This window comes from Sebastes umbrosus, chromosome 8, assembly GCF_015220745.1.
Source record: "Sebastes umbrosus isolate fSebUmb1 chromosome 8, fSebUmb1.pri, whole genome shotgun sequence".
Lineage (NCBI taxonomy): Eukaryota > Metazoa > Chordata > Actinopteri > Perciformes > Sebastidae > Sebastes > Sebastes umbrosus.
In genome coordinates, this window is record NC_051276.1 from 30,293,093 (window position 1) to 30,316,234 (window position 23,142).

At 42.3% G+C, this 23,142-nt stretch overlaps 1 protein-coding gene across 8 annotated transcripts in view; it reads left to right on the plus strand.

The window, feature by feature from the left end:
* Window positions 1-13,758, plus strand: part of slc20a2 (solute carrier family 20 member 2) — a 55,261-nt gene extending 41,503 nt beyond the window's left edge. For 6 of the 8 annotated variants that reach the window (XM_037778765.1, XM_037778766.1, XM_037778769.1 and 3 more), the window contains exons 7-10: window positions 801-1,034; window positions 1,243-1,882; window positions 2,078-2,263; window positions 11,445-13,758. In XM_037778765.1, the coding sequence (XP_037634693.1) occupies window positions 801-1,034; window positions 1,243-1,882; window positions 2,078-2,263; window positions 11,445-11,706 (1,322 nt within the window). In that variant the 3' untranslated portion in view covers window positions 11,707-13,758. Of the gene's footprint in view, window positions 1-800; window positions 1,035-1,242; window positions 1,883-2,077; window positions 2,264-7,525; window positions 7,611-8,200; window positions 8,286-11,444 lie in introns of all 8 variants that reach the window. The other 2 variants (XM_037778772.1, XM_037778771.1) reach the window with 2 other exon arrangements.
* The last annotated feature ends 9,384 nt before the right edge of the window (window positions 13,759-23,142 follow it).

The window sequence follows — 23,142 nt, forward strand, 5'->3', positions numbered from 1 at the left end:
TCTACTGCTGACCTGCTATCTCCCCCTAAAGACCCCCTCTACTCCCCTAAAAAAGACAAAAACGGGTCTATGATAAAGAGGGGGGAGTGGAGGAGGTTAAACAATAGGAAGTGCTTTTATTGAAGCGGTAACTTCCACATTGAGGCTTAAAATAGAATTCATTGTTTCCTCAAACTTTCCTTCGACCCTGCACACGACACACGAGTGCGGCCGACTTGACCCGTCGCTCGACGTGTCGTGACCTCTGAATGCCGGTGAGGATTATAGGTGATATTATCGCTCCTAATCTGGATGTTGCTGCTTCCGTTAAAGTGAAACAGGCGGTGGCTGAGTTTATGTGTTTGTACTGAGGGGAGTTTTAGAGGCGTTGGGGGGCATCAGGTCTGTCAGCACTGGGATTAGTTTGGATCAGCTGATGGCTGTTCTTGTGTTTGAGGAATGTTGCTGCATAGTTTTCTCTCTTTCTGACCCGAAACCAGGTTTTTTCTAGATGATTATTATTGATATTAATGCAGAGTAACAATACAGTTTCAACAAAAACATGCATGGACAAATTATATCGATGTGTGTGCCAAATTAGTGATTCACTTGAGAAACTCTTGAACTGATTTTGTAAAACCTCAGTCTTTTCTATCAGCATTGACTTTTTTATGTGATCTTACAGTAAATGATCACTCAGACACAAAATCAGTATACAAGTCCTTGTGACCTCTGTGTTAGCATTGTTAGAGAGGGTTCGATATTTTGTCTTTCCAGGATGCTCTCTTAACTTAAACCCTCCATCTCCTGATTTCCTCCAGGTCGTCTAAAGAAAGAGCAGGCTCTGTCCAGGATCTCCGATGAGAGTCTGGACAAGATACCTGAAGAGGAGGAGGAGAGCCCCGTCTTTAAGGAGCTACCGGGGGCCAAGGGCACAGATGAGGCTGTGCTGCCGCTCACCGGGGGCATCAGTGAACGGAGCACCCGAGACTCCAGCGGAGAGCTCACCAACCTGGCTAACGGAGGCAGCATCCTGCCAAATGGCAGGGCCTACGGTAAAACTGCAATATTATTATTATATATATAATTATAGACACCACTGATTTGCAGCCCTGTCTCCTAAAAATTACATTCCCATAAAACTTACTACAACTGCATTCTCAATTACGTTTGGAGGGAAAGAAACTGTCAATGTGCTGCTACTGAATACTACTTAACTCTTGTGCATCTACACCCACGTCTTCATCATCTTCTCTCCTTCAGGCCGGACCCACTCGATGACCAACGGCTGCCTCAAGTCGCCCATCTCTAACGGCAGCTTCAGCTTCGACGGCCACATGCGCAGCGACGGCCAGGTGTACCACACGGTGCACAAGGACTCGGGTCTGTATAAAGACCTGCTTCACAAAATCCACCTGGGCCGCCTGGACGACGGCGACCGCTCCACCTCCAACGCCGGCCAGCCGGACAACAACTACCGCCTGCTGCGGCGCAACAACAGCTACACCTGCTACACGGCGGCGATATGCGGCATGCCCGTGCAGCCGCTCATTCGCTCGGAGTCACGCGACGACAGCGAAAAGCTGGTGGGAGAGGGAAGCAGCGGCAGGAGCAACAGCGTGTCCTACACCAAGAAGAGGGTGCGCTACGACAGCTACTCGTCGTACTGTAACGCCGTGGCGGAGGCTGAGATTGAGGCAGAGGAGGGCGGGGTGGAGATGAAGCTGGCCACGGAGCTGGAGGGGATGGATGAAGACGGAGCTCCTGCTCCGATGCCTCTGGACGACTTGGCGGAGGAGGATCACGAGGAGAAGGATAAGCCGGAGGTGTTCCAGCTTTTCCACTTCCTGCAGATCCTCACCGCCTGCTTCGGCTCCTTCGCCCACGGAGGCAACGATGTCAGGTGCTGCCTCCTGCTGCTCACGGGAAATACAACATCCCATATAGACAAAATTACAAATCCCTTCTACCTGATCATATATTTTGGTATTCCTGAAGTGTTTTGCCGTGTTGCATCATTTTGTCCTTGTGCTGTTCAGTCTACCGGAAATACTAGAGGAGCTGCCTGAGGTTATAATCTATTTCCTCACCTTCGCAGTAACGCCATCGGGCCCCTGGTGGCGCTGTGGATGATCTACGACCAGGGCGGCGTGATGCAGGACGCCGCCACTCCCATCTGGCTGCTGTTTTACGGCGGCATAGGCATCTGCGCCGGCCTGTGGGTGTGGGGCCGCCGCGTCATCCAGACCATGGGGAAAGACCTGACTCCCATCACCCCCTCAAGGTGAGAAAGCCTCCGCATGGGAGAGCGGGCAGAGAGGTGTGAGTGTCTGTGTCTGTGTCTGTATTCATGGAAATGTGTGAGAAAGAAAGAATTGGATAAGAGAGAGAGAGAGAGGTGAACTTCCAAAAAGCCTCGACATGCTGACACACACAAGTCCATCTGGTGCAAGAGCGTCCTCGGTAAGTGTTTATGTGCACACACACAATCTCTTTATTAAGGCTGTTAAATGTTATTGAACAAGGAATTGCAATTCAACTGACATTCATAAACGCAATGCTGGCAGTGACATGCATAAACCGAAGGCAGCACGATCACGTCTAGAGCGCCCGCTCTGTTGCCTCGAGTGCTCCCTGTTTACAGGTACAGTAAACTCGTCTGACTAATGAAGGGCGTTTGTCTAGTGCGTTCACTGATTAACTGCTCACTACTTCCCAGACAGAGCCACCGCCGCAGGCAAAAACAGTTTTTACTACACAGGCAACCTGCAAGAACAAAGTTGTTCTTGGGTTTTCTATGTCGGTTGCATCTGTAAAAGCTTTTATGTGAATTATATATATTTGAATATGTTTTTTTAGTGATTAGGTACAATACAAAAGTGAAATGATATTTTCTGTCTTTTTTTAAAGAGGACCTATTATGCTTTTGTGCTTTTTCCTTTCCTTTAGTGCGTTATATAGTTTTTTGTGCATGTAAAAGATCTGCAAAGTTACAAAGTCCACACCAAAGGGAGTAATGCCATTAATGCCAGGGACACACTATACAAGCATCAAGCTGATTTTGAAGCCGATTCCCTCCCCCTACCGACGATGGTCAGCAAAGCCATGATTTTTTGATGGTTCTAAATATTATCTTTCCAGATGTTCCTGTAGTGTGAAGTCTGTTAAGAGTGTGTTTTAAATCCCCCGATCGGCTCAGAAGTCCATACTGGCCGCACCGATTTCAAATCGTAAATATTAAACATGTTCAATATTTACGATTTGATATCCTGTTGTGTGTGGGGAACCCCGACGACAGACGATGACGCAGTCACGTGGGAAAGAACGATAGCCAATAGAGAACCAAGCTGACTGAAGAAGGAAGGACAACCACCGCCGTCATGGTGGCGTAATACAAAACGTGAAGCATGAAGTAGTAGTAAGATGGAGCTCAGAAATGGAGGACCAACTTGTTGATTTGATACAACAAGTGTTTATTTAACATGTCTCCATGACTTCATCAGTACAAAAACTAAAATTGCTAACATCCTGCCCGTCGTTCACCATGTTTGTTTACACTAAAGTCACGTTTGATCGCGAGGGATTTTGTGAGATTTCAGTTTTTTGGAGTCTGGACTCTAGTATTTCATCTGTTAGTGTGTTAGCGCCAAATCGTTGCTCTCCACACACTAAAGGAACAAAGCCACAGAAACATTGCTCCTGAACTGCCTGAAACGCCTCGGTTGAAGTCCCACCTTTTGTTCCGTAACGTGGTGATGTCACCAAGTAACATTTGCATTATACCTGCTTAGCGGCTAGTTTGGCACGCCGTCAAACAAAGCTAGTTAGAGCGAAGTCCAAAGAGTTTGGTTTCAGACGGAGGGTGAAACGAGGCTCTGCAGCACAGCCGGTATGAGAAAAATCAAGCATTTTTTTAATATTAAAGCGTGTAAACCCAAAATACAAATATGCACCTGAAAAGCAGCATAATAGGTCCTCTTCAAAACAAGTTTTCCCCCAGAGATGTATAAAATATTTGATGTTAAATATATCATGATCTCTGAACAACATAATTATAATATTGATAGTAATCACACAGTCGTGCTCCTCCAACTTTAACTAATTCTTTACAGCTTTGTGTAGAGAAATACAGTAATAATATTCTCTGTGGTAGCCCTTTGCATAGAGAATGAAGTAGCAATGATACACACTCTATTTTTCTTCAGCCCTTTGACCATATTGCATAATAACTCTGAATAAATAAGTGGTGTTTTGGACCACAACAACATAAAGCCTGAGGGCACACTCTGTCCCACAACCTAAGCAGCGGACATCACGCATCCTTTACTGCTGCTGCTCCTCTGTCCTTGAGATCGATCTCTCTCTCTCTCTCTCTCTCTCTCTCTCTCTCTCTCTCTCTCTCGCTGTCCCCTCGTCTTCCCACGCATTAGCTGAAGAATGTGTGTGTGTGTGTGTGTAACTCAAGGTTGTTTGCGTGTCAGCTGAAGAAAGCTGGGCTCTATGCCTGCAGGTCTTTCTGCGGTGAATGTACTGTATGTGTGCACATGCATGCATGCATGCATGCATATTAAGGTCTAATTGTTCCAGCAAGTTTTGGGAGTGTGTGTGTGTGTGTGTGCGCTCGGTTGCCTGGCAGGAACATCACACAGGGTAGCAGGAAGTGGTTTGGCATTCTGGATGAAGAGAAGTAGAGCAGGAAGGGTGAGGGAGGGGCGAAGCCACAGTGGGAACTCTGGCCTCTCTTCTCCAACCGCAGGGAGGGACGCCAGTCTGACTCCTTCTCTTCCACTTTTCTTTATCCCCCCTCTGTCCTCCTCCTTTTTCTTCATGTTCCTTCCTACCCTCTCCTGTAAATCTCTTATTTTTGCGTCTCTTCTTCTTCTTCTCCTTGCCCTCCTTTTCTTCATTCCTTCCCATCTTCGTCTCCTCGCTGCATCTTTATGTCTCGTTTTTTTTATCGCCGTCTCACCTCTAAATCTTTCTCTCTCACTCTTTTCCCTAAAGTCCCCGTGATTGTTCTCAAACTCATTATTTATCCGTCTTTCTCCATTTCTCCTTCTCCTTGGCCCCTCTCTCTTGCTGTGTGCCTCCTTTTCTTTCTTCCTTAATCACCCTCTTTCCATCACCAGCTTAGTCTTTTGCCAGGACTCAAAGACAGATTTGCTCTGGTTCACTGTTCTAAAGGCTCTCTGTCCCCCAGTGTCTGTTTCCATACATCAATCTGACAAAGACGCTTGTTTGGGGGCAAGGACAGGAAAGTGTGTCTGTGTGGGTGAAGTTGTGTGTCTGTAGTCTGTGGCTGAGCTTATATTGTAGACGGCACAGTGGACACTTGAACAACACAGTTCAACACAGCAGTTTTTAAACTTGAAATATGGATTTTCATCATTGTGGGCAGCTCTCCTGTTGAACCACCACGGGGACGGACTGCTGCAGAACTAACTGTCCTCTCTGAGTCTCTTTGAGATGAGCTCATCCTGTGTGGCACTTATATAATTGGCCCGCTGCACAAATGTTCAAAGTTGCCGTTAGAGGTGAAGTGATGGTGTCTGCTAACCTGTAACGGACTGGGATGGTGATGAAATGTGACTCGTCTTCAGAAAGACTTTTTCCTCTGCCATTCCCGATGAACTGGCCTATTTCACAGAAGATATTTTGACTTGTCTCAGTCATAGACTGTATATAACAAGTGGATGTAGTTACAGTGACGTCACCCACTGGTTTGTGAACTGCCGTTTTGAAGCCTCGAGTTCAGCATGTTGGCGGTCACCATGTTGGTTTTTGGCAACTATAAGTGACACAAGAGGGTGGAGCTAAGTACAACCGAACACTGAATACGTTTAAGGCGACCAAAAAGGTTATAATTAACTTTCATAAATTGAAAACACACTGGGAAAGGGTTAAAGTTGTAAGACGAAAACACGGACAACGCCGTGGTAGCGACCTGTCAATCACAAGGTAGCCCCGCCCTAAAGCATCCCCTGCTTTAAGGTCTATTTGACTCTAAATGGTATCATAATTTACTAAATGAACATCATGCTGTATTGAAGAAGACTTGAAACTAGCGGGTGAGACCATAAACTCAGGTTTACAATGTTTACTGAGGTCATGAATTAAGTGAGAGTACAGTTCTATACAATCAGACTTGTTTTTGCAACCAGAGGAGAGATTTAGAAAGAATACAAGTTTAAGGCATTTCAGCATTGGCTTCACTTCTCAGACCCGGAGGAAGCCCACTGGATGACACTTTTTTTTGGCTCAGCTAGACAGCATTCGGTAGAGAGCCAACAGGAAATGATTAGAGAGAGAGAATGGCAATGACATGCAAGAAAAGGTCCCCGACCAGACTTGAACCGGGTACGTTGCAATTGCCTGGTCAGCGTCTTAAACCCCCCCGCCCTCACCCCCTAGCTCACAAGGACATCACACACCAGTCTTAATTATCTTTGCACACGCAGCGAGGACGAACGGCCGTTTACAGACGGGTTCAAGTGATGTTCAAGATCGGCTCAAGTCCAATCATTAGAACGCTGCTGTGAAAGTTATTGACCCTTGCTGTTCAGTTCAATTTGAACAGAGTCTGTCAGCAGAACCTCTCCTCAGTGTTGCTGAGAGTTTTATTTGCTGCTGTTTTTGTGCCTCCACGCCGGCGTCAGCCACGGCCGGAAGCATTATGTCTTCAGGTTGTCCGTCTGTCCGGTCCATTCTCGTGAACTTGATATCTCAGGGACGCCTGGAAAGAATTTCACAAGCGTCCACTTGGACTCGAGGATGAACTGATTTCAATTTTCAGTTGTCAAAGGTCACTGTGACCTCACAAGACACATTTTTGGCCATACCTCAAGAATTCATGCTAATTATGACAATTTCACAGAGATGTCTTAACAGGATAAAATGATAACGACATTTTGGACAGACATGGATATAAACTGTTAACTTGACTGGTTGACGAAGGCATGCAACCGCAACACAGTTATTCTAGTTTATTAAAGAAGTAACTTCAGTGAAAGAAGCGCCAGCTAATGATTCAGTTTCAAGTTGCTTTCTCACTCATCTTGTTTCTCTCTCGCTCTGTTTTTTAATTCCAATCTGTAGTTTTCCATCCAAAGCGAGTGGCCAAATGTTTCTTTGTGTGATAGCCGGGATGAGGGAGAGGGAGTAGATGCTTTTTTAAAATGATTTTCTCTTCCAGTGCACCCACTGGTCTGGTGTCAAAGTGTGAATTATGTTTTGGAAACGGGACATGGCTTCAGATGACACACTCACACAGCACTCTGTCTGTGCAGCACATGCAACCACACTCTTTACGAGCTACCTACCAACACTTAGGACCTGATAGAAATGCTGTCTTTGTTGTGTGTGTTTCAGAGAGCGATAAGAGTGTGATTGCTATATATTGTTGTGTGTGTTGAGCGTACATTTAAAGAGCTGTTCCATTATGGTTTTACTATGAATGTGGGCCGTGCCGTCAGCAGCACCTCCCCGACATTACAATGAAGGATGTCTCTTTGTTCCCCCCTCCTCTCCCCTCCCTCCTCCTCCACAGTGGATTCACTATTGAACTGGCTTCTGCACTCACAGTCGTGTTTGCTTCCAATATCGGCATCCCTGTCAGTACCACGCACTGCAAGGTATGACTGAGCGGCCCTCCAGCCGGCCTCTCAACCCCCCCTCATTCCCTCCCTCCAGGCACCTCCAGGGGGACGGGGAGCTCACACTGCCTCCCAGGGCTCCGGGTTGGAAACACACACACCAACCAGTCTTGCAATCAGATCACTTCTGTGGACTTTCCACGTTTTTTATGACCATATTTATGCCAGACAATCTCTGTCCTGATAAAATGAATTTCATCAGAGTTCATTTGAAGTTTCGTTAAAAGACAATCAAAACAATTGGATCCCGTTGCAGACGGCCCCGGGCAGCAGTGTGCAGCCCCTTTCCCCTCCTTCTTTACAGGAACATCGGATCCAGGCTGGACGACGTGGCGCCCTCCTCCCTATCAACATGACGTCTCATCCTCTTGTTTCATTTCCACAAACTCTCTCCCATTTTGCCCTCTCAGCATCGGCATGGTTTGGTGTGTGGGTCCCCACCTCCTCTGCTTGACTCCCCCCCCCGAACCCCCGACCCCACCTGCCACACTTGTTTTCCCCTTTCTTACCTCTCCCTCTCCTCTCCTCTCCATCTTTCTCTGTGTCTCTCCACTCATCTGTCTTTACAGCGGATTTTGCATTGAAGTAATGAGTGCGCTATCAGTGCTTGTTGCATCAAATGTGGGCATCCCAATAAGCTCCACCCACTGCAAGGTATTGGTGTCATTGGTAGTGAAGCCACTTCATCGCTTCACCTGTAGCTGTCAATCACCACAGCCAATCACAACTCCCTGAAGTTGATGTTTTGATTTCTCCTGCAGTCTTCCTCCGGCAGCAAAACCTCCAAGTTTACCTTTAAAATGTGTTGAATTTGCTTATTAGATATAGAGCAGCAGATCACAAGTATAGTATAGCTATTAAACTTTTATTAATTAGATCAGAAGGATCACATTTTTCTGTAGTTTTATCGGTACAAAAAGCGATTTCTAAAAACATCTTTGCCATTTTACGGGGCGTTAAATGTCGGACTCTATTGGCTCTGAGCAGTTGCCAGGCAACCGGTGGACACTCGAGGAAGTTAAGCGTTCACATGCCGCGTTTTTTGCGCCCTCAAATCCATTGTTGTCAATGTAGACACACGGCAGGCGCGCTCTTCCGACACACGAGCACCCCCAAGTGCCTATTATTTTTGGGCGCGATAGCTGCACTTTGAGATAAAAAATAGTTCAACTTTTGGAACGCTGCAGCGGTCGAGGAGGAGCAATAAACAATCACAGCCTGCAGATATCTTTTCTTTCTTCCATAAATATCAGTCTGCGGTAAATATCTGTACCACAGATTATTTTACCTGCTTCACCCTTTCCGTCCAAGAGCGTCACGACATCCGGTTGAAGGTCAGCCAAACTGACACATACAAGTCGAACAGTAAAGCTACTGTGAGGGATTTATGGTGCTGGAAATCCATTTCTTTGTTTTGACTGAGTTTAGTTTATTCAGTGAGGCTTTTACTGCCAAATTACCGCAACTTCATCATCATTGTCATCTTAGCGTGCAGGTTTTGGTTGCTTAGTAACAGCAGGCGCAGCAGGAGCACAACCTCCCAAGCACATTGGATAAAAGGATGAAAGCAGTATGGCTGGCGTTTTTTTCACACGTGTTTTTAGACGCTACATGTGAACGGCCAAGAAATAGTGCGGCACATAACCCTCGTAAAATGCTGCATTGCACTTTTTACACTTCAGTTTCTATACGGATTAAACAAACGAGATACAACATGTTAATTAGTGGGTTTGATTTTGTTGGACTGAGCCAGGCTAGCTGTTTCCTCTTGTTTCCAGTCTCTATGCTAAGCTAAGCTAACTCATTTCTGGCTGTAGCCTCATATTTAACAGACAGATATGAAAATGGTCTAATCTTTTTCTTGTTACTCCGCCAGAAAGCAAATAAGCGTATTACCTCCAAACTGGTAGCCTGTATTTGGGGAGAAAGTTCAATGTAACACATGTATTCTATTGTTAAATTATGTGATAACATAATAGCTGCATCTGTGAAAACATCAAAGTAACATGAGACTTCATGATTTAGATAAATACTCCCAAATTGTCTGCTGAAGGGAAACTGCATAAGACTCAAAACTGGTATTTAATTTACTGATGATCAGTTTATCTCAACATAATCATCCATACCTTTATGTTCACTTCTCACCTCCATCCCCCCCTCATCCCCTCATCTCCCCCCTAAAACCTTGGTTAATTCCCTGCTTTGCCTAAATGCTTAATCCACTGATGGTTAGAGGTGTATTATTATTATTATTATCGTGTTGGTGATTTGATTTACTGATTGTGTCGAGGAGATGCACAGACGTTGTTGGACGAAATCTGTACTTGTTGTACAGTTTCTCAATTTAAGGATTGTTAAAGGTGACGCTGACGTATTCAGAAAGTAGCCAACAACATCTGTAAACATTTCCCAGAGAGAAAAAGAGCAGTGATGAGCATCCGTTTGGTTTTGATGAAACTGAACTGATGCCCAGCCCTGGTGAGATTATGTGCAGTGACTCGTTCTCAGCAGCACAAACACCGAGGTCACGCTGAGTTCAGGTTTCGCTGCTGCATGCCTTAAATACAATTGGCTGTAAACAAACATCGTGACCGCGACGTTTAGATATTGTTCCACACAGGCTTTTAGAATAATGCCAATTATCCAAATGACGGAGAAACTTTCTGGGAAGTCGGCCTACGACGTTTCCTTCCCTCCCTGAAGATATTTTTGTGTCGTCTAGTCTGTAACTTTGAGTACGGCCGACCTATCGACCACAAACACCGCTGCTCTCCGTTGACCTTCCGCATTTAGTCGAGAGTGTGACAGAAGGCGTCTCATGTTTCTCTGGCCGTATAAGAGCAGGCCCAGTTTAACTCCCGCCTACCTGCAGCGTCACAAACAAGTCACTGCTCATACGTCACTCCAACAAACTGAGATGTGTTCATGGGTCTTCTCCAAAATGAATTCTGACCCAGTACTATCCTGATTTGATTACTTGAATAAAGGTGAGAGAAGAGTTCATTTGTGGACGTCTGACATGAGCAGAAATAATTAAGTTAGCTGAGAAAACATTTCTGATTTTTGAATTGCTCATTTCAGACCTCCACATCCTGAAATTGAATTTAGGTAGTAGTAACTTTTATAATCTGCTTGCTCTGACTAACACAAACATTTTGGACCAAGTTGTTCTTGAAGAGCTGAAGGCCGATTACAGGCTTTTCTGTTTGGATGTTAATGTGTCGTATCACCCGGAGTGGTTCACTTACCTGTGGATCTTTTTGGTCTGCTACTAAGTACATTTGCTCAAGTACTAACAGTAAGTTAACCACATGTTTAAAACCGTTTAAAACTGCAACCATAACTCGGGAGGAAGTACGATTCCCTCGAAATGTAATTGAGAATGCACTTTAGTTGTATTCAAATGTAATTTTGTAGGAGACAGGGTTGCTGAAAAAGAGTACAATGAGTACTTTAACTTTTGATACTTTAAGTACACTTGCTGATAACAGTTATGTACTTTTTTACTTTAAGTGTGTTAAATAACCTCGATGGCAAAGCCAGAGGCCACAAACATGATGGCAAATTCACTCATGAGCTGTCAAGTCCATTAGAGCTAGATGGATAAATAATGGCTAAACATATAGTATATGTAAGAAGTAGGTGAAGAAGAATAAAGATGCCTGTAAAAACAAGCTGACATGATGTGAACAGATCAGCATGAGAGAAGCCTGAGCAGCCTGCAGCTCTTCACGGTGTCTCTGACTTTGTGTACTTTAAACATTTAGTTCTGTGCTGCTGCTGATTGTTTTTCTTTCTGGCTGCGGCCTCTAGGTGGGCTCCGTCGTGGCCGTGGGTTGGATCCGCTCCAAGAAAGCCGTGGACTGGCGCCTCTTCAGGAACATCTTCCTGGCGTGGTTCGTCACGGTGCCCGTGGCCGGCCTGTTCAGCGCTGCCGTCATGGCCCTGTTCGTCTACGGCATCCTGCCCTACGTCTGAGGGCGACCCGGCCCGGGACGGAGAGCAGAGGAGGGAGAGAGAGAGTCAGAGAAAGAGAGAGAGAGAGAGAGATGGAAACATAGCTCGAGTGTCATAAATGAGGAAATGAAGAGAGGGAAAGGGTCAAGAGAGGAAGCTACAGATGGACTTGGTTGTACTGTGGATGTGAGGGAGGGTTGGTTCATATGCTGCCTGGCTCCGTAGTCCAGAGATCTGTTTTTTGTTTTGTTTTTACTCCTCATTTGAGTTTCCGATTGATTTTTATTTATTCTCTTCTTTTGGGTGCATAAGAAAGTGTGTAACCAACGTGTTCCATTCAATCTGCTGTACATATGACAATAATAGGGAGAATTATGGTTGTTGGAAGAACAGTGGAGGCCATTATCTGTCTCTTCATTAAAAAAAATAAATCATGAGTTTGAAAAATATAAAAAAAAGACAGCACACGACTGAAAAATAATCGGTTAATTCTGCACACCTAAACTAGATCGTTCTGCCGGCAGGTAGCGTAGTCGGTCAAGTGCTCATTATTATTATTATTATTATTGTTCCAAAATGCCAGAAAAAAACCCTGTACATATAGTTGTATTGGATTGAGTGTGATTTGTTGTATCGCGGCTTGCTTTAAAGTTTAAAAAACAAAAAGACTAAAAGATGTGCGTGTGGTAAACCAACCCATCCATCATCTCACTGTTAACTAGCCAGGTACAACTAGGGCCAAACGGAAAGGACGCCTCAGAGAGCGGTAGAGGGGTGGAGCGGTGGTGGTGGTGGTGGTGGTGGGACGACTGTCACTCTGCTTCTTTATTTTCCACATGATACCACAGAAACCTGATTTGCTAAAGAGTTGATTTTTGTCAAGAGCTCCTGTATGTTTTTAGAGATGGATCTCATATTTTTTAATGATGTAATATACTGTAATTTGTACTGTAAATAATGTCCTTAAAGAGTTTGGGGGGGCGGGCGGGATGGGGGATCATGGTTTGTTTTTAACTTAGTAAGGAGATGTCATGATGTCATCTTATACAGGCTGCTGTTTTTCCGGAGGATTGCATAAGTATATTGATTGGAAAACAGTATTTAAATTAACGAACAGAGAAAAACTGGAGATATTTCATTCCTTCTGATTTTATCGTATCAGTAAATTCAACAGTATTGGCAGAAAGAGGAATCTTTAGGTGGATTTCAGATGGCGATACTCGAGATGATTTAAAGTAGAGGTGCTGCAGAGGCCAAAACACTACAACCTAACAAGAGGCAAAAAACATGAAATGTTCACATATCCTCATCCGTATGCCTTTTGTTTTCACATATAGAGCTCAACTACTGGAGTCATTTCCTCATATTGACGGCTCCCTGCCAATGACGGACCTCTACACTGTCCATTTTTCGGGTCGTTTTCACATCACCCGCCCCTGTTTTCCGCCGGTCAGATTATACGTCTTAGTCCAGGGTTTGATCTGTTTCTGTAGCCCTGAACCTCGGCCTCACACCGCTGGTCAGCCTTGTCGCGTCAAGACGGCGATTTATGTGTCATATCAAAACACGCGTTGTATTATAACTCAGCCAGTTTAATGCAGAGGTGGAAAGATTCAGCCACACGTGTAGCTCCTCAAAAACGGGCTGGTTGTTGTTTGAAGTGTAGTAGTCTATCGATCACATGTGTTTCAATTCTAAGTGCTAAAGGTCAGGTAGATATCATAGGGGGTCAAGTTTCGAGCTGAATCGAAGCCGCTCACGTCACGAAAATATCACGAGACGTTTGTCTTCGGATCAAATGGTATCAGGGGGGGATAGTACTGATCATCACCAGCTTTTTAACGGGGTCGCCTGACCTGTAGATGAACAAAGCTTTTTTTATTTGAACAAACTCGATGCCAGGTGTTCTTTTATTTTCTGTTCTTCTTGTGGTGTGTTTCCTAATTTCTGTTTATTTCTCATGAACAAATCTATGCTTAAGTAGCCACTTGCCTTGTAACATTGTGTTTTACTTTGTGCAGATACAGTAAAAATAATTAAGTACTGTGGTGTTTACATCGTAACCATATTGTAGAATATCTGAAAAAAAAACTGTTGCCTAATGATGCCAATGAAAGACAAAACTATTAACCATGAATTTTTAAGTGCAAGTAAAAAAAATAAATAACCTGAAGTGTCTAGAGAGAGAGAAAGAGAGCGAGAGTGCGCGCGATGACTCGTTTTTTTGTTGTTGTAGTCGTGCTAATCATGATCCCTGTCACTTTAGCTACTACAACGCGTTGACACTACATGTATGGGTGCAATTCAGTAATGAAGAGAATGACTAGAGAAATTTCATCCAGACTATATATTTTTCTACCATATCTGAGTTTTAACCTGGGTGAGCTTCCAGACACTGTGGAGGACACACTGTGGGGTCGACGGGAGACAAAACAGGGACGAAGTTGTTCTAAGAGAAACGGTCTTATTACACGAGCGTCCTCGCCTCGCCTCGCCCGGCGCCATGTGCCACGCTTCCTCTAAAAGCCCAGTGTGTTCCTTCTAACATGTAGATTGACGTGTCGGTTGCCAATAGATCAGATTTTTAAATTTACCATTTTTATTTTTGAATTTTAGATGAAAACACTTTGTAATTTTGTTTCCCAACTGCTTTTTGATCAATGAGCTGTGAGAGCGTCCTGCTAAAACCGGGACTACCGCTCACCGGAGGCGAAAATCTAGAAGCAAAACTAGTTGTAGTCGAGAAACTTCAAATCTTATAACTGGACTATGAGGACATTTGTTCCCTTGTTTTGGCAGGTAACCACTCTTGAAGCTCATACCCTTTCACTCTTCCATGGTGTGTGTGTGTTACATATAGGGGGGGCTGCACAGAGCTGCTGGGTTCAAAAAATGTACTTTGTACTCTTATACATTTTAACCCATTTGTGCCCGCAACTGTTCTCTGGGCTTGTCTAAGCACAACATTTTCAAAATTAGTCAAACCTTTTAGCTGAAAATGGCTGTATATCTGGTCTTTAGGCACATGAAACTACTGTTTTTGCAATAAAACATTATTTTTTGGGAAAAAACAGTAGTCCCGTGTGCCCTAATACTAGATATAGTATGATAAGAAAATGTCTGTATCGCAGAAACTACAAGGAGCACAATCAAGTATTTGATATATGAACTCATAACAAGTTGAATGTCAAATGCAGTGTAAAAATGGGGAAAACATTTGTTCAAAAAATCCTGACTTTGACTATTAATAAATGTGTGATTTGTCATGTGAGCTAAGTATTTCAAAGGTGCACTGTTAGATACTTGCCCAAAGTATATTCGTACTAAATTTCCAAGGCTTTTCACTAATCAGAACAAATGTTGTGGCATTTTTCCTTATCATACTAAATATATTCTTTGGGCACAAATGGGTTAATAAGGAAATCTCATGATGCACAAGAGGTCTGAGCTTGTAGAAGATCAGATTTCCCCCCAAAGCGAGCCAATGTGACTGCTATCTTCTATATAAAATACAAATTGTATCATCTTCTCAATATATTTTGCCATAGAGAGTTTTATCTGTCTTCAGAAAAGCTAAAAGCTGCTTATTTTCTAAAATAAAAAGGCCTGTTACACTATATACTTAGTAACATTAGAGCACCTTGTCATTTATCTGAGATAAAATGATGATTATTTTGTTAGCATGTACTGTAACAACATGAGCTGCCAAGTGCACCGTTAAAACCTTGTTGTTGAATGCTAACTAAATAATATTTATTTATTCATGTTTAAATTAATAGTATGTTCACATGCTACTGTGTAGAACAGTGTTTCCTAATCTTTTTTACATGGTAAATAACAGGCTTGTTTTTTCGCTCTCCACAGTAAAACAACAGAATGAACGCTAGCCTTTCATATTAGATTCAATGTTATATGTAGGCTACAATTATCAAAACAATACGAACATTCAGGCTCCAACATGTGGCTCAAAGTTGTACTGCAGATATAAATGTTAAAAAGACTATGGAAGAAATTCTGCAAATCTCATAAAATCTCCTGCGACCCGACCCAGTCTTTGTGAATCGCTGGTCTAGAACAGTAGTAGAAACCCATCTAACTTCCATATTTCTGCTGATGAAAACCACTCTATGGCAAATGATCTAGTCTGGCTGCAGCTGGTGGATGTTTGTCGCTCTTGTGTTGAGTTCAGTAAACAATGAAATGAGGCTGAATCCACTTCCCTCATGTTGGATTATGAGGTTTACTGGACTGAGGTCAGCCAGCGTGCTTCAGACATCTGGTTCGTGCTGTATCACCGTTGCTCTGCAGGGCCCCTCCTTTTGTAACTCACACTGTCATTTCTTTTTGTTTTTCCATGCATTCTCAGTCCTGGTAGGCCAAAAGGGATGCACTGCTCAAGATAGGGAGGGAAAGTGAGAATCGTCTTCTGGTGACGGCGTTAAAATATATCTGATGATAGTAACGGCTCAAACTCTCACGTGTCAAATATTTAACCAAAATTATTATTTATATGTTAAAGACCCTGAAAACTTCAAATATTTCGTATTTCTTCATAACATAGTTAAAGCTTGAACGGTTGAACAGCTTAATCAGACATCAGCAAATAATCCAACAATTTACAGATGTTTTTCCAACAGAGCCCCGCCCACTTCAAATCAGTGTGAAGGGCACTAAAACACAAATATCTCTTATGTGAAATAAGTAGGGCTGCCAATCGAATTGAATATTTAATTGTGATTAATCACACATTGTTATCTGTCCGAAATTTACCTTAAAAGGGACATTTGTCGAGTATTTAATACTCTTATCAACATGGGAGTGGACAAATATGCTGCTTTATGCAAATGTATGTATATATTTATTATTGGAAATCAATAAATAACACAAAACAATGACAAATATTGTCCAGAAACCCTCATAGGTACTGCATTTAACATAAAAATATATGCTCAAATCATAACATGCATAAAGTGAGCATGTCTGCAAAGGGGAGACTCGTGGGTACCCATAGAACCCATTTTCATTTGCATATCTTGAGGTCAGAGGTCATGGAACCCCTTTGTAAATGACCATAACAGTTTTTCCTCGCCAAAATTTAGCGTAAGTTTGGAGCGTTATTTATCCTCCTTTGCGACAAGCTAGCATGACATGGTTGGTACCAATGGATTCCTTAGGTTTCATATGATACCAGTATCTTCACTCTAGCTTTAAAACTGAGCTGCTACAACCTAAAAATCGCAAATTGCATTAATGCGTGAAAGAAATTAGTGGCTTTAAAACAAATTTGCGTTAACATGTTAACTTAACTTTGACAGCCCAAGAAATAACCAAAACTGTTCTAACTTTGGCAGAAAATCGCTCAAAGTAAGACGCTGATTGAGAAAATAAGTTTTCAGGGCCTTTAAATGAGTCATTGAGTCTAATTATCTTTCGAATTACAGATAAAACTGAATCTTTATTGATGTATTTTTAGTTTATTTTATATCCTGAAAGCCAATACTTCCCATGATTGTGCAGGTAAAATTCACGATAATCTTTTTTAAAATTGTTTAGGTATGAACGCAGCCACTAGATGGTGGAGTCCGCCACTTTCCCTCCCCGTAGAGAGGGACAGCATATTTCGACCCGTCCGTTTTCAGCTGATCGGCATCAATCGACGAGTGTTGTATTTGCCATTGAGGGAGTCACTGTGCTTCTACTGCATTATAACTGTTTAGTGACCTCTTCGTAGAGAAACAGAAAGTGCCATTTCTTCCTCCCTGAATGTGCAACACCAGCTGTCTCTTGTGAAGGTGCAACTACATCGCTGTCACTCTGTGCTCGTGTAGCTCCACCTGCCCCGGTGTAATAGCGCCCTCTCCTGTTTGTATGCAACTAGCACCACCTCCCGGAGGTGGAGGGGCATCAGTTCAGACCTTCATCTGGATGTGGCGTGCTGTCTCTAGTTTTCTGGTCTGTTGTGTAATAGAATGTGCTCCTTGGCTGGCCTGCAGGCTTTACAGCTCTTGTTGTCTTTTTACTGTTTACTGCTATTTAACTGTCCGGTCCTTCAAAAGTTACAAAAAAATAAAATAAAAGAAATGAATAAAAAATCAAAAGAAACTGTAGCCTGCTTCTACAAAAAAATCTTAAAGCTCTTCTGATTTGCATATATCGTACTGTAATGTTTTATTTAAGATTTTAGTGAAAGAAAATGTCTGCATTTAAACTAAATTATGGGAATTAAAATTACAAAGAATACCTAAATCCCACTGAGTTGTGTGTCTTATTTTTGGAAAGATGTGAATGAGTTCAAGATGTGATGCTTACTGCAAGCTGGGAACTGTTTTTTTCTATCCTATTGCTTTATTATATCTTTCAAAACACTGCAAACTGCATGTGATTATCATAAAGTGGGCATGTCTGTAAAGGGGAGACTCGTGGGTACCCATAGAACCCATTTTCATTCACATACCTTGAGGTCAGAGGTCAAGGGACCCCTTTGAAAATGGCCTTGCCAGTTTTTCTTCGCCAAAATTTAGTGCAAGTTTGAAGCGTTATTTAACCTTCTTCTGGATAAGCTAGTATGACATGGTTGGTACCAATGGATTCCTTAAGTTTTGTAGTTTCATATGATACCAGTATCTTCAACTGAGCTAGCACCTAACCCAATTTTCCTAAAAAATTGCAAGTTGCGTTAAAGAAATTAACGGCGACACTTTCACAGCCCTAATAATTTAGCCTTTTATCAACGTATATATTGTATGTCGTCATGTCTTATCAGATATATGGGATGACAAAGGAATATGTGTTCAATGATTTGTGTATGCCGAACAATTTTCCAGGAACTACTAGTATTTTTTGTTTGTTTTAATCTTCGTCTATAAGACAGGTTTTTCAAACTTATGGGGAGCATTTCCCTATTTTAAAGGCTACATGGCAGATTTATTAAGGCAGCGATGCTAGTTAGATGGTAAAGTAAGTAAAATACGTACTTGAAGTGCCCTGGTGTTGCACTGTTTTGGGGACAGGTAGCTGTAATAAAGCAATACCTTGTCCCTAGAGCTGCAACGATTAATCCATTAGTTGTCAACTATTAAATTAATCTCCAACTATTTTGATAATCTATTAATCAGTTTGAGTAATTTTTTAAGAAAAGAAAAGTAAAAATTCTCTGATTCCAGCTTCTTAAATGTGAATATTTTCTGGTTTCTTTACTCCTCTTTGACAGTAAAACTGAATATCTTTGAGTTGTGGACAAAACAAGACATTAGAGGACGTCATCTTGGGCTTTGGGAAACACTGATCAACATATTTTTCACCATTTTCTGACATTTTATAGACCAAACAACTAATCGATTAATCAAGAAAATAATATAGAGATTAATCGACAATGAAAATAATCGTTAGATGCAGCTCTAGTTGCCCCAAATAATTATTAACTTATGATTGAACATATATTTATTTCCTATCCTATTCTTAATAATATGGTGAAATACTCCTTTACTTTAACAAGAACATGAATTAATGACAATAATTACTTATTTTTTACAATTGCGAGGCAGTCTTATGTTTGAAATATTTTCTTTTACTTGCTTTAAAGCTGTATGCATTCTAGTTTTGTAACTATATATGTGTGGTATATTGTTGTGACCTAAAACATGTAGTGTTGTGGTTGTGTCTCTGCTCATTTCCCCCCACTTTGCATTCATTTGGTTTCCTACAGCAACCGACCTCTTTAAAGACTGAATGACTGTGCCAGATCTTTTCAGGCTGCTGTTATTTAGGGTTTTTTGAGCTCAGATAATAATTCAGTGACTTGGCACGGATTGCACTTTTAAGTTCCCATGCAGTACTGTGGCTGTCTGTGCTGGCTTTAATTTAAGAAGTCTCTACAGTAACGCTGGAAAAGAATGCTGCTCTGATGCTGGCACATACAGCAAGTGACACCGTTTACGTTCAATGGGATAATGGCTTCCATTTCGTGTTGGTTAAATCAGTGACCGACCAGAAATGGAAACCATAACCTCCCTGCAGTCACGGGGGGTCTCAGAAGCAGAGGCATTGTTCATGCTGTGTGAAAGGTATTTGTTCATCTTGACTTCTTTATTTGTGGTTCTTGTGTTCATCTTAATTGAAGACAGAAAAGCTCCTCAGCTGTGAGAAATCATTCGGGATCAGGCTGGAAGTCCTTTTAAACCCAGCTTGAGGTTTATAGTGACTTTTTAAGTGTAATTTGTGGTATGTAGCAAATGTAATTATATCATCTCTTCTGTTTTTGAGTGACATTCAAATACAAGAACTGTTTTTTTCTCATGCAGGGAGAATCTGCATGTTGCTGAAAGCAGGTTTGTTAATCTGTCCAGATGCCTTTTTGGCAAAATACTATGTAAATACTAAAAATCAAATCTGATAGATTTATATGTATATCAGAACCCCTGAAATTTCAGCATATTTTAAATTAAATAGCATATTTTTTCTGCTGCTACTATTCAAATAAATACAAATTTATGTGTTTTGTTTACATTAATTCATCAGAGTACCTTTAGTTCCCCGTCTACATGGGTGAAGAGCTTGTTGTTTAAAATATAGAATATTGTTTTAAGCATAGAAATAAAATATCCATCCAGTATCTGTAACTTCTTTTCCTGTTCAGGGTCATGGGGAGAAATAAAATAGAAAATCCTATATTCTATTTCTATGGTTTTAAGTGAATGCTGGGTATTTTTTTACTGTTTTTTACTATATAGGCTAAATATTTTTTTTATATACACTTTTTTACAATGTTTGAATAAATCTAAAAGTAATAGGCCTAGTAGTGTGCCACTGTTTTCTTGGCATACAAAGATAATATTGTTTAAAGGGGACATATCATGCTCATTTTCAGGTTCATACTTGTATTTTGGGTTTCTACTAGAACATGTTTACATACTTTAATGTTTAAAAAAAACTTTATTTTCCTCGTACTGTCTGCTTGAATATACCTGTATTCACCCTCTGTCTGAAACGCTCCGTTTTAGTGCATTTCAAAGGAATTGCAACAGAATTGAGTTGCTAGGCAACAGCTTGGGTCCATGTTTACTTCCTGTCAGCTGATGTCATTTACATACACTGCAACAGGAAATAAACTGGGGACACATTTAGAATGTTTACGTTCAAAATTTTGAAATGGTCTAAATATTGTAGATTTGTGACATCACAAATGGACAGAAATCCTAACGGCTTGTTTCAAAAGCTCAGTTTCTGAATATGGGCTGTATGTATTTCTCTGTGGATTAAGCGTTTCGATACTTCCACAGTAATTTGTATAGAACTTAAACCTGCTTTATAATATAAAAGCCATGAAAATGTCACTTTTTACAATATGGGACCTTTAATGTGGGCTGGCAAAACCTGTTCATAATGACCTACCAGTAGCTCATCCTGTCAGACTAATCTGATGAACATCTATGTAGTTTAGTAGAGTAGCTCATTCTGTCAAGTAGGAAATAAGTAAACATGGACCCAAACTGTTGCTTATAGCAACGCAATTCCGTTGCAATTCCGTTGAAATGAGCTAAAACGGAGCGTTTCAGACAGAGGGTAAATACAGGTATATTCAGACAGACAGTATGAGGAAAATAAAGTGTTTGTTTTTTTTAACATTACAGCATGTAAACATGTTCTAGTAGAAACACAAAATACAAGTATGAACCTGAAAATGAGCATGATATGGGTCCTTTAATGTGGACTGGCAATACCTGCTCATAATGACCTGCCAGTAGCTCATCCTGTCAGACTGGTCTGATGAACATCTATAAATGTGGTTTAGTAGAGTAGCTCATCCTGTCAGGTAGGAAATATCTATCAGAATGGCTTATTATCTCAATAAATATTGGTAAAATTATGGGTTTGTCCTCTGGATTATTTGTTTTAGCCTCTGAAACGCACTGCGCATGCGCACGCGCACATCGTGTTGGTAGTGAGAGGTAGCTCTATTTGTCACAACACCTGCCTACCTAATGGGCCACAACCAGCAATGTGGGGGGGAGGGATAAATGTGTGGAGAAAAAAAATACCTGCCGGCCGCGGCCCACTAGATGTTGTAACATCCCATCTGATTAAAGGTTACACAGTCCCAATATTGTCAATAATAGGCTACCTCAACTCATACTGTAAACATGCAGGTGCGCCGACCCGTCGCCACCTCCCCCCACCACCTTCAAATGGTTCCGTCCATCTTTTAACGTCAGGCAGCGGGAAATATCAAATGAAATCAAAACAGAGCGGAGCTGAATGAAAAGATCAAATTAAATGCATAACAAAGGGCTAAAAGAGCGGAAAGGTGGAGCGGAAAAGGCCAGAAAGAAAAAGAAGACGAATATATAGAAGCTGATGCGGTAAAATGTTTAAAAAATAACGCATTTAATAGTCAAAACGGACGGTGTTACTGCCGTTGATGATGATAAATCATGATAGCTGTAGGTGTAACAGTGATAAGAGTCCGACCGGCAACACACCTGTTCCAGGTGAAGAGGAGGAAAGAGTGATGGAACAGACTGATGAGGAGCAGCAGGCTGATTCCAGCAGATCCAGTGGAGAACAGGGTCAAGAGGAGACCACTTCCGAGGACAGGTGAGACCACTACCAAAGAGTATAGAAGCAAAGAGATGAAAGTCTGCTTTTCTGACAACAACCACTAGATGGCGCTGCCGCCGTTTTGGACTGAAAACACCACTGAGTGTGTGTGGCTATGGGTGTATAAAGAGACGTCTGTAAATCAGAGTATAATTGTTTTTTAGCTAAATCAACTTCCCAGTACAAACACTAAAAGGGACTGTTTGTAAGAATCAGAAATGCTTGTTAACAGCGACACCTGTGGCCGCTAAGTCAACAAAAGTCAGCGTCGGGCTCGCGCTTGCTCGCTCTTAATAGACATGAACGAGCATCGCTCAAAACAGAGAGGCGACACACGTCAGCTAAAAGCACAATATCACTCTATATTTCACCTGTTTGGCAGTAATGTTAGCTGACCAGACGAAGATCTCTCCATGAATCACTGCTGATCCTAGTGTTGGCTTTTCCTGCTTCAGCCTCCCGACCGCGGCCGGAGGGAGACACCGGAGTTTTGGTTGGAGACGATAACGTTTCTCGCTGCGGAGCCCCGTCACTTCACAAGACACGGGAAACCTCTGTTGGTCTGGAGGAGCTGCAACATTTGTTTCTGCACAAACGTCCACTGTACATTCACTAGATATTCTCAGAGCTAAACTAACTCTTCTGCAGTGTGGAGTGTGCGTGCATGCACGTGATAGTGGAGCGAAATAGCGAAAACGAGCGCGGTGTGTGAGTGAAGGCAGGCAGACAGGCAGAGGAGCAGAGGAGGAGACACTCCGGCCCTTGAGACCAAAGCTACGGTCTCCCCCGCGTCCTCCGACCGCGGCCAACACTGTTTTGCAAGACGGGCTTCACTAGATAGAACTTTGCGGTTTCGGTGCTTCCGTGTAGTTTGTGTTAGAATCTGAGTCTGAACAGCGTAACAACACGCGAGCGCGCACGGATTGATTTATACGTGTAAAAAGTTACAAACAGTCCC